Below are 22901 nucleotides of genomic sequence, written 5' to 3'. Positions count from 1 at the left end.
CAGAGACTGCATGGCCCCTAAAGCCAAAACATTTACTATTTGGCCTTTTAGTGGAAGAGTGTGGCAACCCCTGAACCATATCCTACTATGAGGAACTTCTCACTGGCTAGTCCTCCGTTGAGTCTTGGCTTTCCATCCTTTTCCCAGGCCTCTCTCTCTTTAGATACCCTTCCCTTTTGCTCAAACCTTTACTGCATTCTCAGGATACTTCATTTGACTATTGGGCTTCTTGCAAATTCAAAACTCAATTTTTTTTTTTTTTATCATACAGAGCAATTCACTTGGTTCTTGCTCACTCTGGCTATGCCCAGGAATTCTAAAATTTCCTGACCACAGGTATTCAGGACACTTTCAGAAACAATATCACCATATGCCCTAGAAAGGAATTAGGCCGCTCCTATAGAAAGTGAAAGCAAAAGTATCACATTCATTACTAAATTTCTTTTTATGTCCTACCTCTTTCTTATATCAATGTGCATTAATCTAAACTGGGCATGTTATACCTGCATACATGTCAGAAATCCTAAATTTAACAGAAAATAGAAGAGGCCACAGAAAAGGTAAGGGGCATTTTTATAGTTAACCAAGATATAAGTATAGGCAATTCAAATTTTTCCAAACAAAACAAATACAGGTTATGTCCTATTTTCTTCTGTAATAGAAATGAATTTGCAATGACCTGTTTAGCATCTGGTTTCCTAGTCACTTGGCTTCTATCTTATGGCTTATTTTTCATTACTGTTTGTGAAAATAAATGAAATAGGCATTGCTTTTATAAAAATTCAGAACTGATATTTTACTTTTTTATAATCATTTAGTCTGATCCTTCTTCAAATGGGCACTCATGTATGCCTTGGGGATGCCTGGTTAATATACCAAGGGGAAATATGAAAGTCATGAGATGAAACTGGCATGGTTTCCTAGGAGAATATCTTTTTCTAATGTTAATCCAATAGTTCCAAGGAAAATAGCATTATTTCTATATTAACACAAATACATATATAAGGGAACAAAAGGCAAATAATGCAGGAGATTTTAAGATAAAATAAGATAGATAATACCATGCTTTCCGGGGTGCTTTAACTTATGCCTGCAAGGTTCTTAGGTGAGGCATCCATTCTCCTTTACTATTGGGATGCTCTGAGGGGAAAGTTGTGCAGAACTGATTCAAGGCCAGCTGTGTTGCCACCAAGTATAAATGGACAAAATAACAGCAGACTGTAAGGGTAATGATTATTCTTTATAAGAGTTCATTTTTAAAATATTCCACAGTACCAAATAATTTGATTTTGTCTCATTCTTGGCAGGTTAGCTGCTCAGAACACTGTTCAACTTGATTGCTATCTAAATTTCTTTAACCCAGCTCAGAATTCACTCACCCAAGAAGCTTTCCCAGTAACTCCAGTCCAAAATTATGACTCTCTTTGAAACTCATACTTCTGACTGTACCATTTTTAAAATGAACTGTTTTCTTTTAAGAGTAATATGAGCCTATTATTAAAAAGAGGAAATAGAGAAAAATATAAAATATATAAAAATTACCTGTAATAACCTCCACACAGTAGTTAACATTCTTAAGCTTCTTTGCATATTATTTTCCGTTTGAGATTATATTGATGGTACGATATTAAATCCTGCTTTTTTTCACCAAATGACAAATATTTTTCCCATTGTTAAAACTGTATATAAACATACCTCATAGTATTTGACATTTCATGTGTTGTATTTTGCCTATTCTAATGCATTCATCTATTAATACTTGACGTTTATTCTTCATTCATTAACCACTTATTGTGTACCATACATTGTGCTTTAGGTGTTTTCTTTCCCATGCTAAATTATTAATTCTTATAAGTAGAGACCATTTTTTAAAATTTCCCCAAACGTCTAAGTATAGTGAATTTAAATGAGAAATGTTCAGTAAATACTTGAGAATGAATTCATCAAAATTTCACTTATTCTCAACTTTTTGGAAACATTCTTTTATATAAAAGTCCACCTCAATTTGTGTACATTGACTATTGATTACCTTTTAATAGGAAGGTAGGATGTCCTTAATAATTTTGTCTCAAATTTCCCTTTTAAGATTGGCATTTTTATCACAGTGTTCCACGGGAACGAGGTTAATCATTTGTGGCAAAATATGGTAGGTGAGGAATGAGTTAGAGTCTGTGCCAAGCGTAAGACCTGTGCAGCCGGACCAGGTGCCGGGGCGGAGTGGGTGACACAGTTAAAGAGGCAGGCTGCAAATACACAGCCATGTGTGGAAGGACATGAGAGTGTTTGGAGGAGATGCAGGTAACAGGTGGTATCGGGAAGTCTTGTGAGACAGAGAATAATGATAAGGAATCAGGCGGCTATCGTAAGGGAAGGTCAGGTGGGCTGGTGGGCTGGGGTTTGTCCACTGGTGGAAGGACTTCATTCCTGGCCTTGAGAAGAGAGGCTCCAGTATGGCCAGAGAAGCAGTCGGGTATCTCATACTGAGCACACGACCCTGGGTCATTCTTGACTGTAATTAGAAGAGGACATGCTTTCTGAAGCTGACCCTCCTCTAAAACCACCAGCTCCTATTTCTGCTCCCTGATACTACCTTGGTTCAGAAGAGACTCAAAAAATATCTTTTTGTGTTATGAGTGACCTGTATGTTTTCTGGGAACAAGGTTCATTTTATTTAGTTGCTCAACTCTGAGAATACTTTTTTCTTTGACAAAAGAAAAAAAAGGAAAGGGTCAAGTTACTCATTAATCTCTTACCTACTCAATGTCTCACTTTATGCCATACTTTCTTGTGCCCTACACAGCAATCGCCACAGAGGGCAATAAATATTTCTAATAACCTCGTCATTTATGTGTAATGCTAGCATGATTATCAGCATATAAATTCTGAGTAGTTCAGTTGGCGATCGTGCTGTTATAAAAATAAACATATCCTGCTATTTCAGTGTCCTTGCCTGACAAAGTATGCTATGAAGCCGGGAACACCTTGAATTAAATGTTGGTTGGAAAGGAGCCAATTCATTTCAACAGAGTAAGATCTGAGAGTCATAAAGTCTTTGAAGTGACTTCACAGAGATGACGTGTACTTGAAGATGCTGAACCTCTCCCAGCATCTAGCGAAGCTCCTTCTTCTTTAGGCTGCTTTCTTGTGACACCCTCACCCTCTGTCCTCGTGCTAAAAGCACACGTCATCTAGTCAGGAGAAAGACTGCAGTTAGGATACAGAAAACAGCTTGGATTACTTAAAGGAAAACGGTGTCGCCTAGGATTTCTGGTTTACAAGTTTGTCATTTTTTCTTATTTTAAAATATTCATAATATGGAAAGGGCTCATTAAGGAGAATTGGAAAATCCAGGAAGATATGAAAAATAAATATGTCACATATAATTATACTACCTAGTGATGACCACTGTTAATAATTTAATTCATTTTCTGCCAATCTTTTTTCATATATGTTTCTTTACAGATGTTACATATTTATCTCCTTTTTTCTTAGTTTGCTTTTATTTTATAGAGCAGAACTCACTTCTTTTAAACAGATTGGAGTAAGATGTATGCTATATCAGTTTTTACTTTCTCTAGGGAAGAAAAGTAATTTCTGTTTAACAAAAACGTATTAAATGATTATGGGGCGAATGGTCGAGACGACTCAAGAGAAAAAAATTAAGCTGTGGATATTTCCTAAGCTCTATTTCAAAAGCACTTTGTACTATATTCTGCATAAAAACATACTAAAAATTAAAATAAAAGAATAATTGTTATTTTAAAAGTAACTAGCTTACTTTTGTATGGATTCAGAATATACCAAATTAACTGAAAAAGCACAACTTTTAAGAATTTATCAAAATAATAGACATGTACTGACACTTTTTAAATAAGTGGCATTGTAGTTTTTACCTAGTCCACATCTTCATAGATCAAAATTTTGTTACGATATATCATTATATACTAATGATCTCTAGAAAATATCAGAATATTTCTGGATATTTAATAATAGTTTTGTATATGACTACTGCTAATTTTTATGTAATTCTGTGTTTAAATGGTTGCTTTAAAGGTAGATTCTGTAACATTTATTTTGACAGAAATATAAGGAATGGGCTAGATATCAACTTGAATTTCAGTTTAAAATCATGCAAATTAGGAAAAGAAAAAAACCCAGCATAAGCAAAGGTTAACTTACAAACTGCAAGGAAAAAAATGCAACTTATATCACAAAGGGTAATTGTCTTATTATTTAGACAGTTCTTAAAAATTCAAAGACCTGGGCCAGGTGTAGTGGCAAACCTATAATCCCAGCACTTTGGGAGGCCAAGGTGAAAGGATCGCTTGAGGCCAGGAGTTCAAGACCAGCTTTAGCAACCCAGCAAGAACCCATCTCTACAATTTTTTTTTTTTTTAAATTAGCCATGCATTGTGGTGTGCACCTGTATTCTTAGCTATTGAGGAGACTGAGGCAGGAGGGTCACATGAGCCCAGAAGTTTTATGCTTCAGTGAGCTATGATCACTGCACTTCCGCCTGGGCAACAGAGTGAGATCCTGTCTCAAAAACACAAACAAATAAAAAAAAAAATTTAAAGACCAAATCTCCCCCTTCCTTAAAACATAGGCAAATGACATACAGCCAGCTCACCAAGAAAGAAGGGCAAGTAGCCAAGAATATATGAAAATATACTCAATGATAGAATATTTTGCTCAGTTGGATCTTTTAGCAAATCTCTTATTTTTTGGGATTTTGAAGAAGTAACTTGTAAAGGAGGACTAGAAAATAAATGCTTGAGAATTGGCCTTTCTTAGAATTAAAATCCCCTATCACAAGAAAAAAATCTATGTTCTTTTCTTCCAGAATGGAGTAGGCCAGTGAGCAGTATGATTAATAAATATCTGATGCCTGTGACCTTTTAATTGCAAGAAAGCCACAAGATTTTTTCCCCATTATATCTGTTATCATGGGAAATACTATATATACTAGCTATGGGTAAAAATACTATGTTGTCGAACTTTACTTGTATTATTAAGAAATTCTGTTAATCTCTGGCCTTACATTTTCATCTGAAAGGCAGGGGCTGGACCAATTGCTCTCCAAAGCTATTCCTAGTGCTAACATTCAAACTTTGTTTTATTTTGCTTTTTTTGTGCACTTAAGTGTGAGGGGTTAAAGTCTAAGATCTTTAAATGAAATTTTCTATCTCTACCATTATAATGAGAAATGAATAAAAGACTATATATTTGCAAATCTAATTATAGAATATAGTTTGTAATATATTAATATTTACCTTTTAAAAGCTTTCAAAAACCAAGAGGAGACAAAATTAATAATCTCTCTGTACTTGACTGTTTGTGGAATCCCTGTGTTGGGTGTGGCATGCCACATTAATGCTCTTGCTTCTAACAAGAAGCAGAATCAGACACAGCTAAGCATGAAGGTCAGTTGGCTGGCAGGTGCTTACCAGGTGCAAATAGAGGCCCATTCATGCTGTTACACTCACTTCTGAAAAGCATAGTGTAAATACAGTTTACCAGTTCAGGAGGCAAAGAATCATCTAACATTAAATTTTAACAAAGAAGTTGGCTATGATTTAAACGACATCGCCTCACGCCAACCTCCACCCCCACTACCCTTCACAAAGCCTTAAAGGAAACCCACGCTCTCCTTCGCTTCTCTTTAGCAGTTTGACAAAATCTTTAGGGGGAGTTGGAGGAACCACTAGTGTTTAATCCCCTACTTCATTGAAAACGTTGACTTGTTGAGTTCTACTCCTGTCAGGGCCTCAGGAAGTTCACTGTCAACATTCTCCCTTTGAACTCAGTCACTGAAATGATCTCAAGGCTAAGGGATAGACACTAGCTCTTCACAAGTAATACGCTTGCAATGCCTGACTTAGGACAGTTTTCTGTGCAGACAGTTGTAGCTCATTCCTTTTAGAGACAAATCCTGCTTTATTTCCTAGTGTTTAAAATTATTAAAATCAAAATCTCTCAGAACTTTACCAGCATTTAGTACATTCATGCTGGGGGAGAACTGGCCGAGACATGTAAAATGCACCTGACAGCAAGAACCATTTATTTCATTCGATAGTTACCAGGTATTCATTGTACACCTACTACAGATTTTGGCACTGGAGACACTGTAAGAAAACTCTATCCCTGCTTTGTGGAACTTGCCTAGAAAAAACAGGGAACAAGGCTCAGAATCTTTCAAATGGAGCCTCAGTTGGGTCAACTCAAAATAAGCTTACAAAATTCAATGTCAAAGTCTTCAAGTATATTAAGAATGGCTTGATGAACCCTAGCGACAGAAATTTCACTGAAAGACAGTTCCAATAAAATACCAATCTTTGAATCTAATCTAGCACCTGAAACTAGGAAACCAGACACTAGCCATATTTTTTCTCCTATTTTTTAAATTTTCTCACGAGCAAAAAGAAATCTTTCTTCCAAGCCTCGAAATAGATGGGGAAATTTTTTTTTATTTCATCTTATTATGGGGGATACAGAATTTCAGGTTACATACGTTGCCCATGAACCGCCTGTCAGACGGGGAATTTTTAATATATATTTTTGTAGAGAACAATAGATTGTTTTCACAAAGAAGTGCCAACATTGAGCCACAGAACATGTCTGTCACATCACTCTTTCACAACTATAAGCATTAACACAAAAAATAATTCTCCCTCACTGAGTTTCCTATTTACTGTCTCCTTAATTATACTTCTTTTAATTGCCATCATGGACTATCTGGACTTTATAATCCAAGATACTAAGGTGTTTATTTTATATACCTCCTCCACACTTCAAGTTTTATATTCTCTGCCAAGAATTTTAAAATTTTTGTTGGTCTGAAAGGAAGAAGAAATTCCATGGTTTGATGAACCCAGTAAGTTTTCAGTGACATCTCAGCTATAGGGCTGTATTAAATACATATAAATTCTATAAGTCCAGAAGACACATTTGAGGTTTATGCAGTAAGCCTCTATTTCCTCACCGTCCTCTCGTACCTTAACCTTGTGCAATACAAGTTTCTACCCCCATTGTTCTATGAACAAAACAGCCCTTGATATATAGGTTGGATTTTTAAATTTTTTTTCTTTGCCTTATTCTAAATATAACATAGGGTTAATATAGAAAACTTAGAAAACTGAAAAGCACAAAGAAAATGAAATATCTATAATACTATCAACTGTATTGTTAATTTCATTGTATTTCCAACTAGTCTCTTTTTTGTGTATCATCAATATGGTACTTTTGTTTCAATAAAAGGAATGCCAAAAGGCACATACTGATTTGGAGTCTGCTTTTTCAGCTTACAAATATAGTTTCTCATCTTTTTCAATGCTTGCTGCATAGAGTTCCATTATATAAAGGTACCTACCTCAAATTCCTTAATACTTTTGATACGTAGGGTTTACATTTTTTCCAATATTTTAAATCTTTGCTCACAGCTTTGATGATTTCTCTGTGACAAACTCTAAGTGGCACTGGTGACCTAAAAATCATGTCTACTTTAAGACTTTTAACATACTGAAAAGTTGTTAAACTTTTCCCCTACACTATAGCGTTTTTTTTTTTATTATTTGCCAATCTGAGGGGAAGAAAATGTCAACTCTATTTGTTTACTCTTTTAATGCCAGTTCTGTTCTTCTTTTTCCCTTTTGCCAGTCAGACAGGATTACTCACAACTCTACAAATCAATCTTCCTCATTGTATTATAATTTTCCAGCATCTTCCAGAGATTGTTTCACCAGAGAAGTTCTCCCCTTTATCCACTTCACCTAACCAATTCCCACCCACTCCAGATCCTATGGAATTTATTGTTTCCTGGAATTTGGCACTTAGCACACCCTTGTCCTTACATTTTTCATGAATGTATATTCCATCTTCAATAACACATTTAGTTGCTCAAGGACGAGGGCCCCATAGAGTCCCAATATACTACTGGCCCGGTGTTGGTTAATAATTTACATTCCCATGGGTCCTCTCAAGGGAGTAGGGGGAAGAGCAAATTACATGAGGGGTTGGGAGTGCAGTGGTCAAATCTTTGAGATTTTGAAAATTAGCAGGCTCTGAGACAATTCAGCAGCAGGCATTTAAGCAAGGGAAACTCAAATACAGTCCCTAATAATGCCTGACTAATAATGACAAATATCGAGTAAGGGCCCAGGTAGTCCGGATGGCCTGGAGTACCCCAGGATAAAAGGAACCCTGAGGGGTGCTGGCCCATGGTGACCCGCTGCCTGGTCTCTGGATCCCTATTTTTAGGTCGATGTCTTCTTATTATTCAATCCTGAGTTTCCGGAAATGATGACCGTGCCAGCTGTTTCCTTTTCACCCTTCCTGAGCTTCAAACACCGCGGGGAGCCAGCCCTCTCCCGCAAGTCGCTGCTGACTTCCGGGGGGGTGGGTCTGTAGGGGACCTAGCAAGTGACCGTCCGACCCTCGGGGAGGAGCGGACAGCACCCACGGAACCTGGCCGGTAAACCCCGTGCCGGCCGCGCCCCTCTGCTCCAGGCCCCGCGGACCGTGGCCTGCAGCCTGTCGCCTGCCGATTGGCGCCAGCCCCTGCGGCCGGGACTCATTTCCGCCCCGGGCGCGGCCCACGCCACGCCCATCTGTTTTGCTGCCCTTGATACTTGGTCAGTGCGGGGATTGTTGCGTCTGATAACTGGACTCAGAAGGGACGTCCTCGGCTGGCGCTCAGTTTGCCGCTCAGCGCCAGAAAAATGAAGGCGCCTTCCGCGCCGCGCAGGGCGCCTCCCCGCCGCCTGGAGCGTCGCTTTCCTTCCCCGACCTTCCTAGGGATCCTTCTGGTGGCCCTGGCGTTGCTGCTTTCCACAGGCTCGGGTAGGATCCTGGAGAGCGAGTGCGCGCCCCCCGCGAGGCTGGAGCCTGGCCCGGCCGGCCCGGCAGGAGGCGCGGGGCTGGGGCAGCGCCAGCGCCGAGGACTGGCCGGGGTTCTCCGGGGCGCGTTTGGAGAGTGTGTGTGTGTGTGTGTGTATGTGTGTGTGTGGCGGGGATGTGGGGACCGTGCCGTGCCCGAGGTGAAGGCTTGCTTGGTGGTCTGCATTGAGCGGCGCCGGTGTTTACCCAGGGCCTACCTGTGTCCTCCAGTAAAAGCCGGCAGCGTTTTCGGGATTGAGCCAAGTCGGAATGGGGAGTGCGGCCCGGTGCCCCAGGTGACGGCTTGCTCCGGAGTGTTGCTAGGGCCCGTGCTGTGCCGGCTGTGACAGTGGTCCTGTGTTTCCTGGGCGGGATAGGTGGAGCCTTGGTGATCGGGTGTTCGTTCTTTAGGGCCCAGAGCTTAGGGTTGCAAATGCGTCTGCTGCGCTTCGGCGGGTTGGGCGGGGCAACACGCTGGCCAGGTGTTGCTCCGAGTGTGCCCTGCGCTACAGGCCTGCCCTGGGGAGCCCGCGTGGGGCGAGGACGCTCATTGTGTGCTTCGTGCGGGGTGCGCGCGGGCTGTGTCTGGGGAGGGCATGTTGGGCTTATTGCACTCGGGCTGAGAGCAGGTTCTTGGTGCCTGGGGTAGAGGGATGGGAAGGGTGCGCCATGCTTTTTGTACCTTACATGAACAGTCTCCTATTTGGTCTTGGTTTACGAGTGGCTGCTATTATCTTGAGTATTAGGAGAGGCCTCATGGGAGGCCTGCCATCTCAGAGGTAGTTGCCAAATGATACACGATAGTAGAGAGGGAAGAAGTCAACTTTCGGGACCAGTTGCATGCCTCTAGAAGGGGGGCTGCTTGTTTTGGACAACACCCACAATCTCCTATTGTGTGTGTTCTCTTCTACCTATTTTAGGTCTTTTCCTTCTTTCCAATTAAGGAAGCCAAGATCAGTAAGTGCTCACACAGTAGTTTCTTAGTTTTCTTACTTTATACTGCAATGCAGAGAGCAGCCCTTATCTGGTCATCTGCAAATTACCAGAATACTGGGAGACAGGCAACAAAAGAAATGGCTAAATCTCCTTTCTCCAATGTGTAAAGCTTTAAGATGGTTATTTTCAATATGAAATTTGTTACAGCAAATTCTTCACTATTATTGTTTGATGTTTGACAGCAGTGGTCTGCTGAGTACCAAATGTTTTTGAATTGCTACTATGAGGAACATACTGTGCTATGTGTAGGCCATATGGATGAATGGAGTCAGGTATGTTAACTGATAAACACAAAAGCATGGGAAAATTACCTGAGAGATCCACGCAGAGGAGAGGCCAGAGGAAGGCAATTGATCACTGCTTCCGAGAGGGAGGCAGAAAATGCTTCCTAGAGGAGATGATGGGTAGATTAACACATTGACTGCCATACTAGAAAAAAAATTTTTCCTTGGGGCCACGGTGTTTTATTATGAAAATAGAATAAAAACTCTGAAAACAAAATGATCCTTTCTAATTTAATAAAAAATTTGTTTTTTATTGTTTTCTGTGCGTGACTTATATGCAACTTGAAAAATAGTTCTTGCAGCTCCTGCGAGTCATGTGAGTTACATATGCTTCATGAGGCCCCGAGCCCCAAACCAGCATGAATTAAACACAACTCACATGGCAGTTAATATGTTAAGTCAAGGAAAACAAGAGTTGAGCAGAAATTACAGCTGACCAGGGAGGAAGGGCATTCAGAGAAGAAGCAGCAGTGTGAGCAAAGGCACCAAGATGTGATACAATTGGACTGCCAAGCTACTCCTGTGGCAGCAATAGGGCAAAGGAGGCAAGAAAATGGGAAGGGACTAGATCACAGAGTGAGCAGTTGTGAAAAGTAACCACTCATTAGGAATAGACAGTTACTTTCATAAATTCAGACTCGGATGTTATTACCTGTCCTGTTAGGACAACTTGAGCCCTTTTGTTTGACTTGGCACATGAATCTAAACTAGGGTTGCGTTAGTTTCCCCAGGCATAGCAGAAGACGATTTCTTGAAGACTAAATTGCAGATAGACTGTGTGCACGTGGGGGTTCCAGATGAGTGACAGTAATGGGAAATAGTTTGGTGGTGGTTCACTAGTGTGGCCTGGGATCTGGGTGGCCTGGCTTGATTACTGGGTCTGCCACCTGCAATGTATTCTTGGGCAAGTTTCTTCACCTTACGATACCCTAATTTGTTCATCCCAAAGAGGGGGAAATAGTATGATTATGAAGAGTAAGTTCCTTTAAAACACTTAAAATAATGCATGGCACAAGGAGTGCTTAATGTTTGCCATTTCTCAAATAATTATCATCACTATTGTAAGAAACAAGCTGAAATCTGTCATTTCCGTACTTCAGAAAAAAATATAAACCACAGTATCTTGAGTTCACCTTTGATAGTGTTAAAATACCATTGCTTAAGACCTGGTATTTGATATATCAGTGGGGTGACTATAGTCAACATTAATCGATTGTACATTTCAAAATAGCTAGAAGAGAATAATATAATTTATTCCTAGCATAAAGAAAAGATAAATAAGGTGATAAATATCCCACTTTCCGTGAATTGATTATACGAATATATCAAATTATCACATGTACTGCAAAAATATGATAGCTGTATCAATAAAAATTAAAAATTTTAGAAAAGAAAGAAAATACGATTTCTAGTAATACCAGGAATGGAGAATGGGTTCATAATAAACTAATAAAGTATAAATATTTTGACATGAAAGAAATGAAAACTCTCATAAAGGGAAAAGTCTATAACCAAGCTAATGAAAAAATGTTGAAGACCTGCATAAAAATAGCAAAGAAAAACATTACGATTTGCAGGTATCACTGAAGCAAGTTGGCTAATCAGTAAAGAATTTGAGTTTTGATCTAAGAATGTTTAGAACTGATAACAGTACTCATTCAGCTCATTCAGCTCTGGCACTTGGTACTTGAAACGCAGTGATGAATGAGACCTGGCTGGTCCTCAAGAAGATGACAATCTCCTGGGGGATCTAAACAATAAATAATCAAATATGAAAAGTGCTATGAAAGGAGTAAATTAAGGCATCATGAGGGCATGTAACCCAAGTTTTTGCTGAGAGATGTCAAGAAAGTAATGGTATCTAAGATGAAACTGGGAAGATGAATGTATGGGAGGAACAGCCCAGTCTCTGGTCAAAACCGAAATGAAACAATGCAAGGAGGCTTAGAGTACCAAAACAGAAACCACTGGGCACTCCAAATAATTGAGTATGGCTTGAGAATAGTGTGCAAGAGTAAGCAGGGTCCTGATAGTGATGGGCTTTAAAAGTGTCTTAGCCATGTTAAGGAGCCTCTGATATTATCCCAGGGAGCCACTGAAAGGTATCTGTCTTGGAAGAGCCTTGATTACTGTATCATATACATATTACTGTAATAGTAATGTGAAGAAATGAATTGAATGAAAGGTGACAAGATAGGTAAGGAGAATTATTCAGAAACTCTTGCAGCAATTCGGATAAGAAATGACAGTGGCTTGAATTAGAAGTAAAGGATAGGGCTGGGCATAGTGGCTCAAGTCTGTAACCCCAGCACTTTGGGAGCTCAAGGCGGGAGAATCACTTGAGCCTTGGAGATGGAGAACAATGTAGGCAACGTAGCAAGACCCCAGCTCTACAAAAAATTAAAATTAAAAAATTAGCTGGGTGTGGCGATGCATGTCTCTAGTCTCAGCTATTCTGGAGGCTGAGGAAGGAAGATCTCTTCAGCCCAAGAGCGAGCCATGATTGTGCCATGGACTCCAGCCTGGGTGACACAGCAAGACCCTGTCTCTAAAAATAAATAAATACATAAATTTTTAAAAAAATTAGTAGTAAAGGATAGAACTGAGAGACTGAACAGCATTTCATTTTTGGCAAAATAACTTGTTTGCTGGGTACATGTGAGTGTGAAGAATCAAAAGTGACCACGTTTGGGCATCACAGTGTTATCTGAGGCAGCGTTACTCATTCCAAGTGGAGCCATGTAGGGACTTGAACATACAGACTTGGCACCCCACCTAGAGATCTAGGATGGACAGAGACATCCAGCTGGGAGGCAGCTGATAATCAATAGTCAGGAAGTCATAGGAGGGTACATACTCACCCAGGGGGACCTGCAGAAGGAAATAACAAAAGGTCTTTCAACAGATCTGTCAGAGACATTACACTATCCCATCAGGCAGAAAAGGAAGAGTAGCCAGAGGACACTCAGAAAACCAGGATGGTGTGCTCTCCTAGAAGCCAAGGAGAGAGAGCTCTTCCGGTAGATGAGAATGAACAGAGAGTGCCCTGTGCTTTCCCTCTCTTCCCTACCCAGCACAGGGACTATCTGTAGAGACAGGGAGAGTCAGAGTCAGTCTACCCACCCCCCACCCCCATCAAGGCCTGCATTTCCTGTGCCACCCCAGGAAGGGGCTGAGACTCACAACTTATGTAATCATGAAGCTCCTCACAAGAGCCATACTGGTTTCTCTGGGGCTAGTTTCTAGGGCCAGGAGGGCTAGCCAGTTTCACTCCTCCAAGTTCAGATCGCTGCTGGGTGGTTTCCCTCTACTTCAATTTCTTTCTCCAGTTCTGTCTCTGTTCCTCTTCATTTTTCAACCTACATTTGTGGTTGTGATATGCTGTGATATGCTGGGGTATAGACAAACCACAGACATGGTCCCTGTCTTTGAGGGTCTTGGTAGGGTACACAGACACCCAGATAAGTGTGGTCAGCACCATGTTAGCGCGATGTTTAATCAGTAGCTTCAGCTATTATTGAGAGGGTAACTAAAACTACTGAGGAAGAGACTGTTAGGATAAATTTAACAAGGAGGAGGCCATTTAATGACTTTAAAAGTAATTGAAGTGATTTTTGTGGGCCTAAAAATGAGTGGGAGGTGAGAAATAAAGTTGACAGATGTAGATGTCAGAGTCTGTGTTTTGAGGAATGAAGAAGGTTTAAAAATAGGTTGTGTGGACAGTGGGAGAAAGAGCAAGACGGTCAGGTTTCTTTGCAATTCCAGTTGTGGTCAGATACCATGAATTTCTGGTGATAGCAATCTAGGCAGGGGTCTGGGTATATGCCCACTCCAGAGGGTTAACTTTGCAAGCAGGTGTGAGTGTAGCTAAGGTGAACAGTTGAGTATATCCAGTGCAGAGAAGTAATTCACTTAACTGAAACAGACCTGGAACTTTGGGGAATTTTCTGAATGCAGCCCATCATATTATATAATGGCATCTATTATTAAAGTATAGCATTGCAGCTTAGTATTAATGATATTGTAAAATATCTAGAAGAAATGACACAAGATACTATTTTTCTGGAGCTGAGAATGTTTAATTTGAAAATCTCCATAGGAAGAAAATTCATTGTTCTTGGGCAGGGGAAAACATTTTATTGTAATATAAAAATGTGATATTGGGCATAATTATTACAGTGTGTAAAACATTTAATCCACTGGTTGACAAACCAAAAATTTTAAACTCTGCACATTGTTGAAGACATGCTTTTTTGGTGTAGGTTAGGGAGGAGAGTTAGTTGAATGGACTAAATCATCTAACTGATATTTCTTTTTCCATATAGAGCACTACATGTGAAAGTAAGGTTAGAAATCCTCTTTGTATCTGCTCTCAAGAGAGTTACTAAACTTAAAAGCATAATACAAAGGATACTGATTTAACTCTGGCATGCTGTTAGTTGATTTCTGTCTTGGTGGTTCCAAGAAATTCTAGAATGATGTTAAACATTTTTTTCTAAAGCAGAATTATGTAGCATTTCTAGCCCTTTTTATTTCCTAGTGTAAAATGACAATGCCTGGCTCAGGGTAGTTTGCAAGTTTAATGTTAGCAATAAAACTCAACTCTATACTGATTTTCTTTTTAAACAATGCTTTTAATTACTAGGGCTTTTTGTTTGCTTTTTTTGTTTGTTTTAGGCAGTTGATTGAGGAACATTCAGATTTCATGGTCAAGCATAGTGGAAATGTCGAAAACTTATTGCTGATAGGTGGACTGCAGGGCATGACGTATATAAAATATTGGACAGCATACACATGGAGAATTTAGAATATAACATGACATGAGGGTAACATTTCCCTTGGTTAGAGTTCTCTTAACCAATCTCTCAATCTGAAATATGACCGAGATCCAGGGAGTAAAAATGAAAAGGCTCCTCAGAGATCAAAATAGATCTATCTCTTTGGGTCCTTCCCTCGTGGGAGAGAGTTTTGTATTACTTCAGCCCTTTAGGCCTTTACTTCACGTCTCTATCATCTTATTTTACATAAATGTTCTAACATATTTGTTAAGTTTACAAGCCCACAGATAATTAAAAGGAAGATGAATTGCAGAAGTAGAAGTGATACCACTCTAGGGAGGGGAAAAAAAAAAACCAGAAATAAAAAATTCTGAAAGCACAGCGATATAGTAGCTTTACTATAGAGATATGTTGGATAAACAGCCCAACAGCTACCTGAGGGCCTTCTGAGGGAATGCACGATGCAATGATCAGTGAGGAAAGATTAAATTATGTTTAATGTTCAAGAAAACAAAACCAAACCGAATTCATGTAAGGCTATCCAAAGTAGTAAATTTTCTTTCTTTTTTTTTTTTTTTTTTTTTGAGACAGAGTCTCACTCTGTTGCCCGGGCTAGAGTGCCGTGGTGTCAGCCTAGCTCACAGCAACCTTGAACTCCTGGGCTCAAGCGATCCTCCTGCTTCAGCCTCCCGAGTAGCTGGGACTACAAGCATGTGCCACCATGCCCAGCTAATTTTTTTCTATATATATATTTTTAGTTGTCCATATGATTCCTTTCTATTTTTAGTAGGTAGAGACGGGGTCTTGCTCTTGCTCAGGCTGGTCTCGAACTCCTGAGCTCAAACGATCCGCCCACCTCGGCCTCCCAGAGTGCCAGGATTACAGGCGTGAGCCACCGCGCCCGGCCAGTAGTAAATTTTCATGCTTCAGTGGCATCTGTTCACTTACAAGATGCTCAATTCATTTATATGAAACAAATGAAATGAAGTCTTGTATTTTGAAATACTTTGGTCCGTATTTATTTTGATCTCCGAAATCCACCATGTTTATTTAATAATCACCTCCTACCATAGCATTTCTTGAGCACGCACTGGGTATAGCATCGTAGGAAAAGAAGACATGGTCCTTGATCTCTAGGAACTTGCCTTCTAAGAGGAGACAGAGCCTGAAGTCACAAGGTGTCATAAGATTTTGGTTCAAACTGTGGGAGAGTAATCTGAGCAGAGTGCTATAAATTGTAGAAGATTTCTTAGAGGAGAGGTTAGTTTTTAAATGACATTAGAAAAACGTGGAGAAAGATGCATACCTATGTGTATTTTTTAAGACCAAAGACATTGATGGTGTCTCTTCCATTTACTGTTGAATGAAAATTCAGTTTATTCCCAAACAAACCAAAAGCTAATTGGATGTTACTAAAACAAGCAAAACACTACTACCACTACTTTAAGCATGGAATTATCATTTAAAATCTTGCCAAGGACCTTTCTATTTTTTTTTTCTATACTACCTGCTGCCAGACCACAGTCCCTGGCTGGTGAAAGTGATATCAGTACTTCATCTTCATGTTCTTCTTCTCCTCTTGTCCCTAGATGCCTGTGAAGAGCCACCAGAATTTGAAGCTATGGAGCTCATTGGTATACCTAAAACCTATTATGAGGTTGGGGAGGAAGTAAACTACAGGTGTAAAAAAGGATATTTTTATGTGCCTCCTCTTGCCACCTATACTTTTTGTGAGAAGAATCATTCGTGGTTTCCTGTCACAGATACACCTTGTTTTAGTAAGTACACAAGCCTCTTTTTTTCTGCTTGCTCTAGACCTTTTCACACATTTTATAGTGTATCTTCCACTACTGAGATGATTTTTTTCATATGAAACGAGATTTAGGATAGCAATATATTTTTTTCAGGCTTTGAGACGTTTCCAGGGAATCTTTTTCTTGGCATTTGATTGCCTGAGTAAAGGAGAATCTTAAGTTTGCCCGTATAATAAGGAAGTAATATTCCTGTGAATTAAAATAGCAATGTAGAATTTGGATTTTGATTCAAATCCATTTTGAAACTGGATTAAAAAAACAAATTTTGAAATTATTTTCTTTTAGGAAATACATGTCCATACGTAAAGGATCCTGCAAATGGCCAAGCACTGCTGGTAAATGGGACTTTAGCGTGGGGTTTTCAAATTCACTATAGTTGTCAGCCGGGGTAAGTTGTTCCTTAGAGGAAATAAGGTAAATGTTAAAAATTTTATTTTTGTTTTGCTTTTCTTTTTAAGCAGTCATATGAACTTGATTTAATTTTGCTTTCTGTGCGACACGTTGTATTTTTAGCCAAACAACTCTTGGGTGTTTTATGGAGGTAGATGTGTAATAAATAGAAAAAAACTGAAATTGAAGAAAAGCCAAACTATGTAATACTTGCTATGTCTAATAATAAGCCTATTGTAAGCATTAGGAATGCAGTAATCATGGTGACTTCATCCTTTATGACAAAGTGCACCCTATTTAAATCTGCCAACTCTTAGAGTTGAAGTAGGGCTCACAGAAATGGGAGGTAGAATTGTCAACCAAAGATATTCTCATATCCACATAACTCAGTAAGGTGTAACCTGACCAAAATTGACCTGGTTAGCCCTTTACCACCATGTTGATTAAAATCTCTCAGTTGGGAAACGTTATTTTTGAGACTGCTGCAAAGAATTGAAGCATCTCAAAGGGGCACTGAGCGCTTAATAATAACCTTTGTTGTGTAGGGCTTTTTTAATAGTATATATTGGGGAAACTGGGCATTTGCGGAAAATGTGCATTTGGAAGGTGAATGTAATATTCTTAGTCTGTTTTCTGTTGCTATAACAGAATACCTGAGGCTGGGTAATTTATAAAGAAAAGAAGTTTATTCAGCTCACAGTTCTGGAGGATGGAAGGTCCAAGGACATGGCAGCAATGTCTGGTGAGGGCTTTTGTGCTGCATGATAGCATGTCGGAAAGTGAAATGGAAAGCAAGTGCATATAAAAAAAGACAAAGCATGGCAACCTGCTCTTGTGGTAACTAATCCGATCCTGAGAGAAGGACAATTCACTCACTCCCTCAAGAATTAACTCTGAACCTCCCTTGAGAATGGCATCATCCCTCTTAACAACCTAATCACCTCCTAAAGACCCCACTACCTCTCCATGCTGTTACACTGGCAATGAAATTTCACCCTGGGTTTTGGTGGGGACAAACCACACTCAAACCACTGTAGCAGTAACACACTATAATAAGAAAAAAAAAAAAAAGAGTGAGCCTTGGGAGAAAAGTCAGCTGTGACTATGTAAGGTGGTTTCACTGACTGCTTTTTAATTTAGTCAAGTAAAATATTGGAACATTCAGTTAATAGTTACACAGAGCTTGCTAGGCTCTTTGAGAGATAGCAAAAGTTTAAGACATAGACCCTTCCTGAAGAAGTTGTAGTCTTATTGGGAAATACAATATATACCCAAAGCGATCAAGGCAAAATAGTAAATGAAAAACACCAAGTAAGTGGAATTATTCATGACAATTACAGTGAGAGTCCAGAAGGAGGAGCAATTCTGGTGAATTTAAATCATCTGGCAAGATTTCACTGAGTAGGGGTATGCCTCAGGAATTCCTAGAAAGATATTCTGATCTAAATAATATTAGTAAGAGCTAAAACTTACCTAGTACTTACTGTGTGTCAGATGCTAACTCATCTAATCCTTTGAACAACCCCATGAGGCATATACTTTTATCCCCTTTTAATTGATGTGGAAACTGAGCAAGAGAAATTTTGTCCATGCTCAAGTAACTACTAAGTTGCGGAGCAGGGACTCCAATCCAGGCAGTCCAGGTCCACGGCCTGAGCTCTCTACATGGTCATTGTCCTCGTGAGCAGAATGGCATGAGCAAAGGCACAGAAATGAATGTGTAATGTTTTTGCAGGAGACAGCAAGACAGCCAGACTGACAGGCGCAGCAGATTCACTTAGACATCTCTGCTCTTGGCCAATGCGTATTCAAATGGAGAAATTATTTATTTGATTAAATTGCAGATTTATTTAGCACTTTCATCAGATAGTATGTTGTTTAAGAAACTTCTCCCTCAAACTACTGCAGCACAGAAAAATGACTGTATACAAATTTCATTCATTATTTTGTACATCTTAACTGCTAAAGAAAACAGTAACCTTTTTTCATTTAGTTATTACTTAATTGGCGAACCAGTTGCACATTGTGAACTTAAAGGAGAAGAAGCACTTTGGAGTTCCAAGCCCGCAATATGTGAAAGTAAGTAAATTCTCTTTTTAAAATTTAGACCAACAGTTCTCAAACTTTTTGACCTCGGTATCCCTTTATGCTTTAAGATTAATAAGGATCCCAGTGATCTTTCCTTTATGTTGGTTATAGCTATTGATATTTATTATATTGGGATTAAAACTGAGAGGTTTTAAAATAATTATTGATTCATTTGTAAGAACAATAAACTCAGTACATGTTAACATATGTGATGCAACTTTTATGAAAAATAAAAATTTTCCAAAACAAAAAAATTAATGAGAATAGTGGCATTGCTTTACATTTTTGCAAATCTCTTCAATATCTGGCTTAAAGGAAGACATTTGGATTTGGTCTGTTATGTTATCAGACAATATGTAGCCTCTGGAAAAAAAAAAATCACTGAATACTTGTGAGGATGAGAGTGAAAAATGACAATATCTTGGTATTATTGTGAACCACCAATTTAGAGAATGGATATATCTACAAATTATAAAGCATTTCTCAACTAACACTCAGTTTTGTTTTTAATCACAAGCGTATTTTCTCATTAAATCATCAGCATCTTTTATGATGACTAGAACAAAGCTTAGCCTGGCTTTGCAAATAAATATAGGTATTCTATACTTCAAGAAAATGAATTGTTTTGTTCCTAAAATTCATTACTGTGTTAATGATTTGAACTGGAGATCATATATTTTCTCATAGAAACCCTCTTATAAATGGATATTGAATTCCCAACCAGCTCGTAGAAATCCTAGGTAGATGAATTTATTGAAGGCAGTTCATAGAACTTTATGAATGCTGCCTTAACCCTTTACCTTTCGTTTCCTCTTTTTCTCCCCTTTTCAAGGGATTTTGTGCCCACCACCTCCAAAAATAGAAAATGGAAGACACACCTTTAGTGACGTAGAAGTATTTCATTATCTTGAAGCAGTAACTTATAGTTGTGATCCTATACCTGGACCAGATGAATATTCAGTTGTTGGAGAGAGTACGCTTTATTGTGCTAGCCACCAGAAATGGAGCAGTGATGCTCCCGAGTGTAAAGGTAATAATCTTTCCTTTATTTCCTTCTTCATTTGTAAATACTGTGGAAGCATTTTGGAAATAGTTTTACCTAACAGTAAACAACACAGGCATATGTGCTTCCTCCTCCCGTAAAATTGGTTTCTAATTTAATTTAATATCTTTCCATTTGAGTAAAAAAAGTAGTTCTAGCCGTAGAGTTCCCTATTGCTTACGCCCATTGTTCTTGGCATTTCGTTTTATACATTGTGAGCTACTGTGTATAGGCATGAATTAGGATTTTTTTGCTTGAAAGAACCAAAAAAAAAAAAAACCAGCATACACTGGCTTAAATATAAGAAAGTTTGATCTCGTATTACAAGAAATCTAAGAGTTCTGGCTATAAGTAATGGTAGAGTGGATTGTAATAGACTAACCCTTTCACCAATAGGAATGATAAACTCTGGATAAAATTTATTTTAAAAATCCCAAATGTGGCCGGGCGCGGTGGCTCACACCTGTAATCCTAACACTCTGGGAGGCCGAGGCGGGTGGATCGTTTGACCTCAGGAGTTCGAGATCAGCCTGAGCAAGAGCGAGACCCCATCTCTATTTAAAAAAAAAAAAAAAAAATTAAAAAAAAAATCCCCAAATGTTTAAGGCACTGGAGAGTGACCAAAAACATGGAGACACAGGAGATTTGCCCCTTGAAAGAAAGGAATCACTGAATACCAACAAACATACTTCATGATAAAAAAAAAAATGTTAATACAATTTATTTCTAATTAAGAAAGGGATTACTTAAGGCAAGAACAAGGCAAGGATGGCCATTCTCACCACTCTGTTCAGCATTGTGATGGAGGTCCCACCCAGTACACTAAGGCAAGCGAAAGCAATAGGCATACTTATCAGAAAGACAGAAATAAAACTGTCTCTATTCACAATGAGATACCACTAAGCACTTATTAGAATGGCTAAAATTTAAGCACACGCACACACAAAGCTGACAATACCAGGTACTGGCAAGGATACGGCACAGTTATTATAGAACTCTCATACATTGAGGGTGAGAATGCAAAGTGGAATGATCACTTTGGAACACCTTTGGCAATTCTTATAAAGTTAAACATACATTTACCATACAACTCAGCAACCCAAGTAAACTGAAAACATTTTCACACAGACACCTACATGAGGATGTTCATAGCAGCATTATTCATAATCACCCCAACCTGGAAACACTCACATGTTCTTCAGCTAGTGAATGGATGAACAACCTGTCTCAGCAATAAAAAGGAATGAAATCCTGGTTCATGTAACAACACAAATGAATCCCAAATGCATCATGCTAATTGAAATAAGCCATACACAGAAGGCTGTGATTCCATTTATATGACATTCTGAAAAAGCAACACTACAAGGAGAGAAATAGATCATTGGTTGGCTGGTTGGTGGGGGAGGAAGGGTGAATCACAAAAAGGCATGAGCAAATTTGGTGAGTAATGGGACTTTTCTATATTTTTACTATGGTGGTAGTTATGTGATTATTATTTGCATTTGGCAAAACTCATACAGCTATACACATGAAAGGGTGACTTTTACTGTGTGTAAATTATATCCAATAATCCTAACTTCAAAAAAATCATTAGGTGCTATTGGACACAACAAAAGAACAGTGAACCTGAAGACAGGTTAACAGAAATTTAACATGTTTTAAGAAGAAAGATGGAGAGAGAGCCTTACAGAGCTGTGGGAAAGTATCAAGCAGTCGAGCATACATGTAATTGAAGTTTCAGAAAGAGAGGAGAGAAAACAGTGTAGAAAATTATTTGAATAAATATTGGCCAAAAATTATCCAAATTTGATCCAAAACAGCAATCTCAGATGTAGGAAATTCAGTGAACCTTGAGCAGGATGAATAAATTATTAAAATTTACAAAAGAAATCCCAGTAGTTTGGCAGTTTTTACCAAACTACTGAAACCAAAAGTTTAAAAAGCAACCACTGAGAAGAAATAAAACAACAAACAAAAGCCTGTTACATTCGGGAGGGTGGGGGACAAGGAAGAATGAGGCTGCTTAAGAAACCATTGAAGCTAGAAGACAATGATGTCTGTTAAGGTGCTGGAAGAAAAACAAAACCCTTACCCTAGAATTCCATATCAAGAAAAATACATCAATTAAAATGCTTTAATTTTTTAAAACATAAAGTCTTTAAAAAAATTTTTTTAACATCTTGTATTCCACTCCTTGTCTCTTTGTTGCCACTAGAAATTACTACTTTGTACTACTTTTTCTGGTCCTATGCCAAAGCAGATTTCCATTAATTCTTTGGTTTCTCTACTTTTCAGTGGTCAAATGTCCATTTCCAGTAGTCACAAATGGAAAACAGATATCAGGATTTGCAAAAAAATATTCCTACAAAGCAACGGTTATGTTTGAATGCGATAAGGGTTTTTACCTTAATGGCAGTGACACTATTTTCTGTGGTGGTAATAGTACTTGGGAACCCTCAATGCCAACGTGTCCTAAAGGTACAAAGTTTGCCTTTTTTCCTTCTTGTTTTTGTTTTGTTTTAGACTTTATTTCTTTGACATTAAATATCAGTGATACAGAATAATTGAAAAGAAGCAATTTTAGTATTTAACTATGGTATTTATTTCTGTGCCAGGTATATCATATAAAATTCAC

The 22901-nt window shown here is 38.7% G+C and overlaps 2 protein-coding genes across 8 annotated transcripts in view; both read left to right on the top strand.

Moving 5' to 3' along the window:
- The window catches only part of LOC138375702 (complement receptor type 1-like), a 77780-nt gene extending 69306 nt beyond the window's left edge, over positions 1 to 8474 (top strand). Inside the window, exon 31 of the mRNA XM_069459495.1 lies at positions 8312 to 8474. Coding sequence (XP_069315596.1) covers positions 8312 to 8474 — 163 coding nt within the window. The remainder of the gene's footprint in view (positions 1 to 8311) is intronic.
- A 160-nt stretch (positions 8475 to 8634) lies between these two features.
- CD46 (CD46 molecule) overlaps positions 8635 to 22901 on the top strand; it is a 31169-nt gene continuing 16902 nt past the window's right edge. For all 7 annotated transcript variants that reach the window (XM_069459726.1, XM_069459727.1, XM_069459729.1 and 4 more), the window contains exons 1-6: positions 8635 to 8838; positions 16522 to 16710; positions 17032 to 17134; positions 19130 to 19215; positions 20057 to 20254; positions 22562 to 22744. In XM_069459726.1, coding sequence (XP_069315827.1) covers positions 8718 to 8838; positions 16522 to 16710; positions 17032 to 17134; positions 19130 to 19215; positions 20057 to 20254; positions 22562 to 22744 — 880 coding nt within the window. In that variant the 5' untranslated portion in view covers positions 8635 to 8717. The remainder of the gene's footprint in view (positions 8839 to 16521; positions 16711 to 17031; positions 17135 to 19129; positions 19216 to 20056; positions 20255 to 22561; positions 22745 to 22901) is intronic.

The sequence above is a fragment of the Eulemur rufifrons genome, chromosome 27, assembly GCF_041146395.1.
Source record: "Eulemur rufifrons isolate Redbay chromosome 27, OSU_ERuf_1, whole genome shotgun sequence".
NCBI lineage: Eukaryota > Metazoa > Chordata > Mammalia > Primates > Lemuridae > Eulemur > Eulemur rufifrons.
This window is presented reverse-complemented; position numbering and strand designations above follow the sequence as displayed.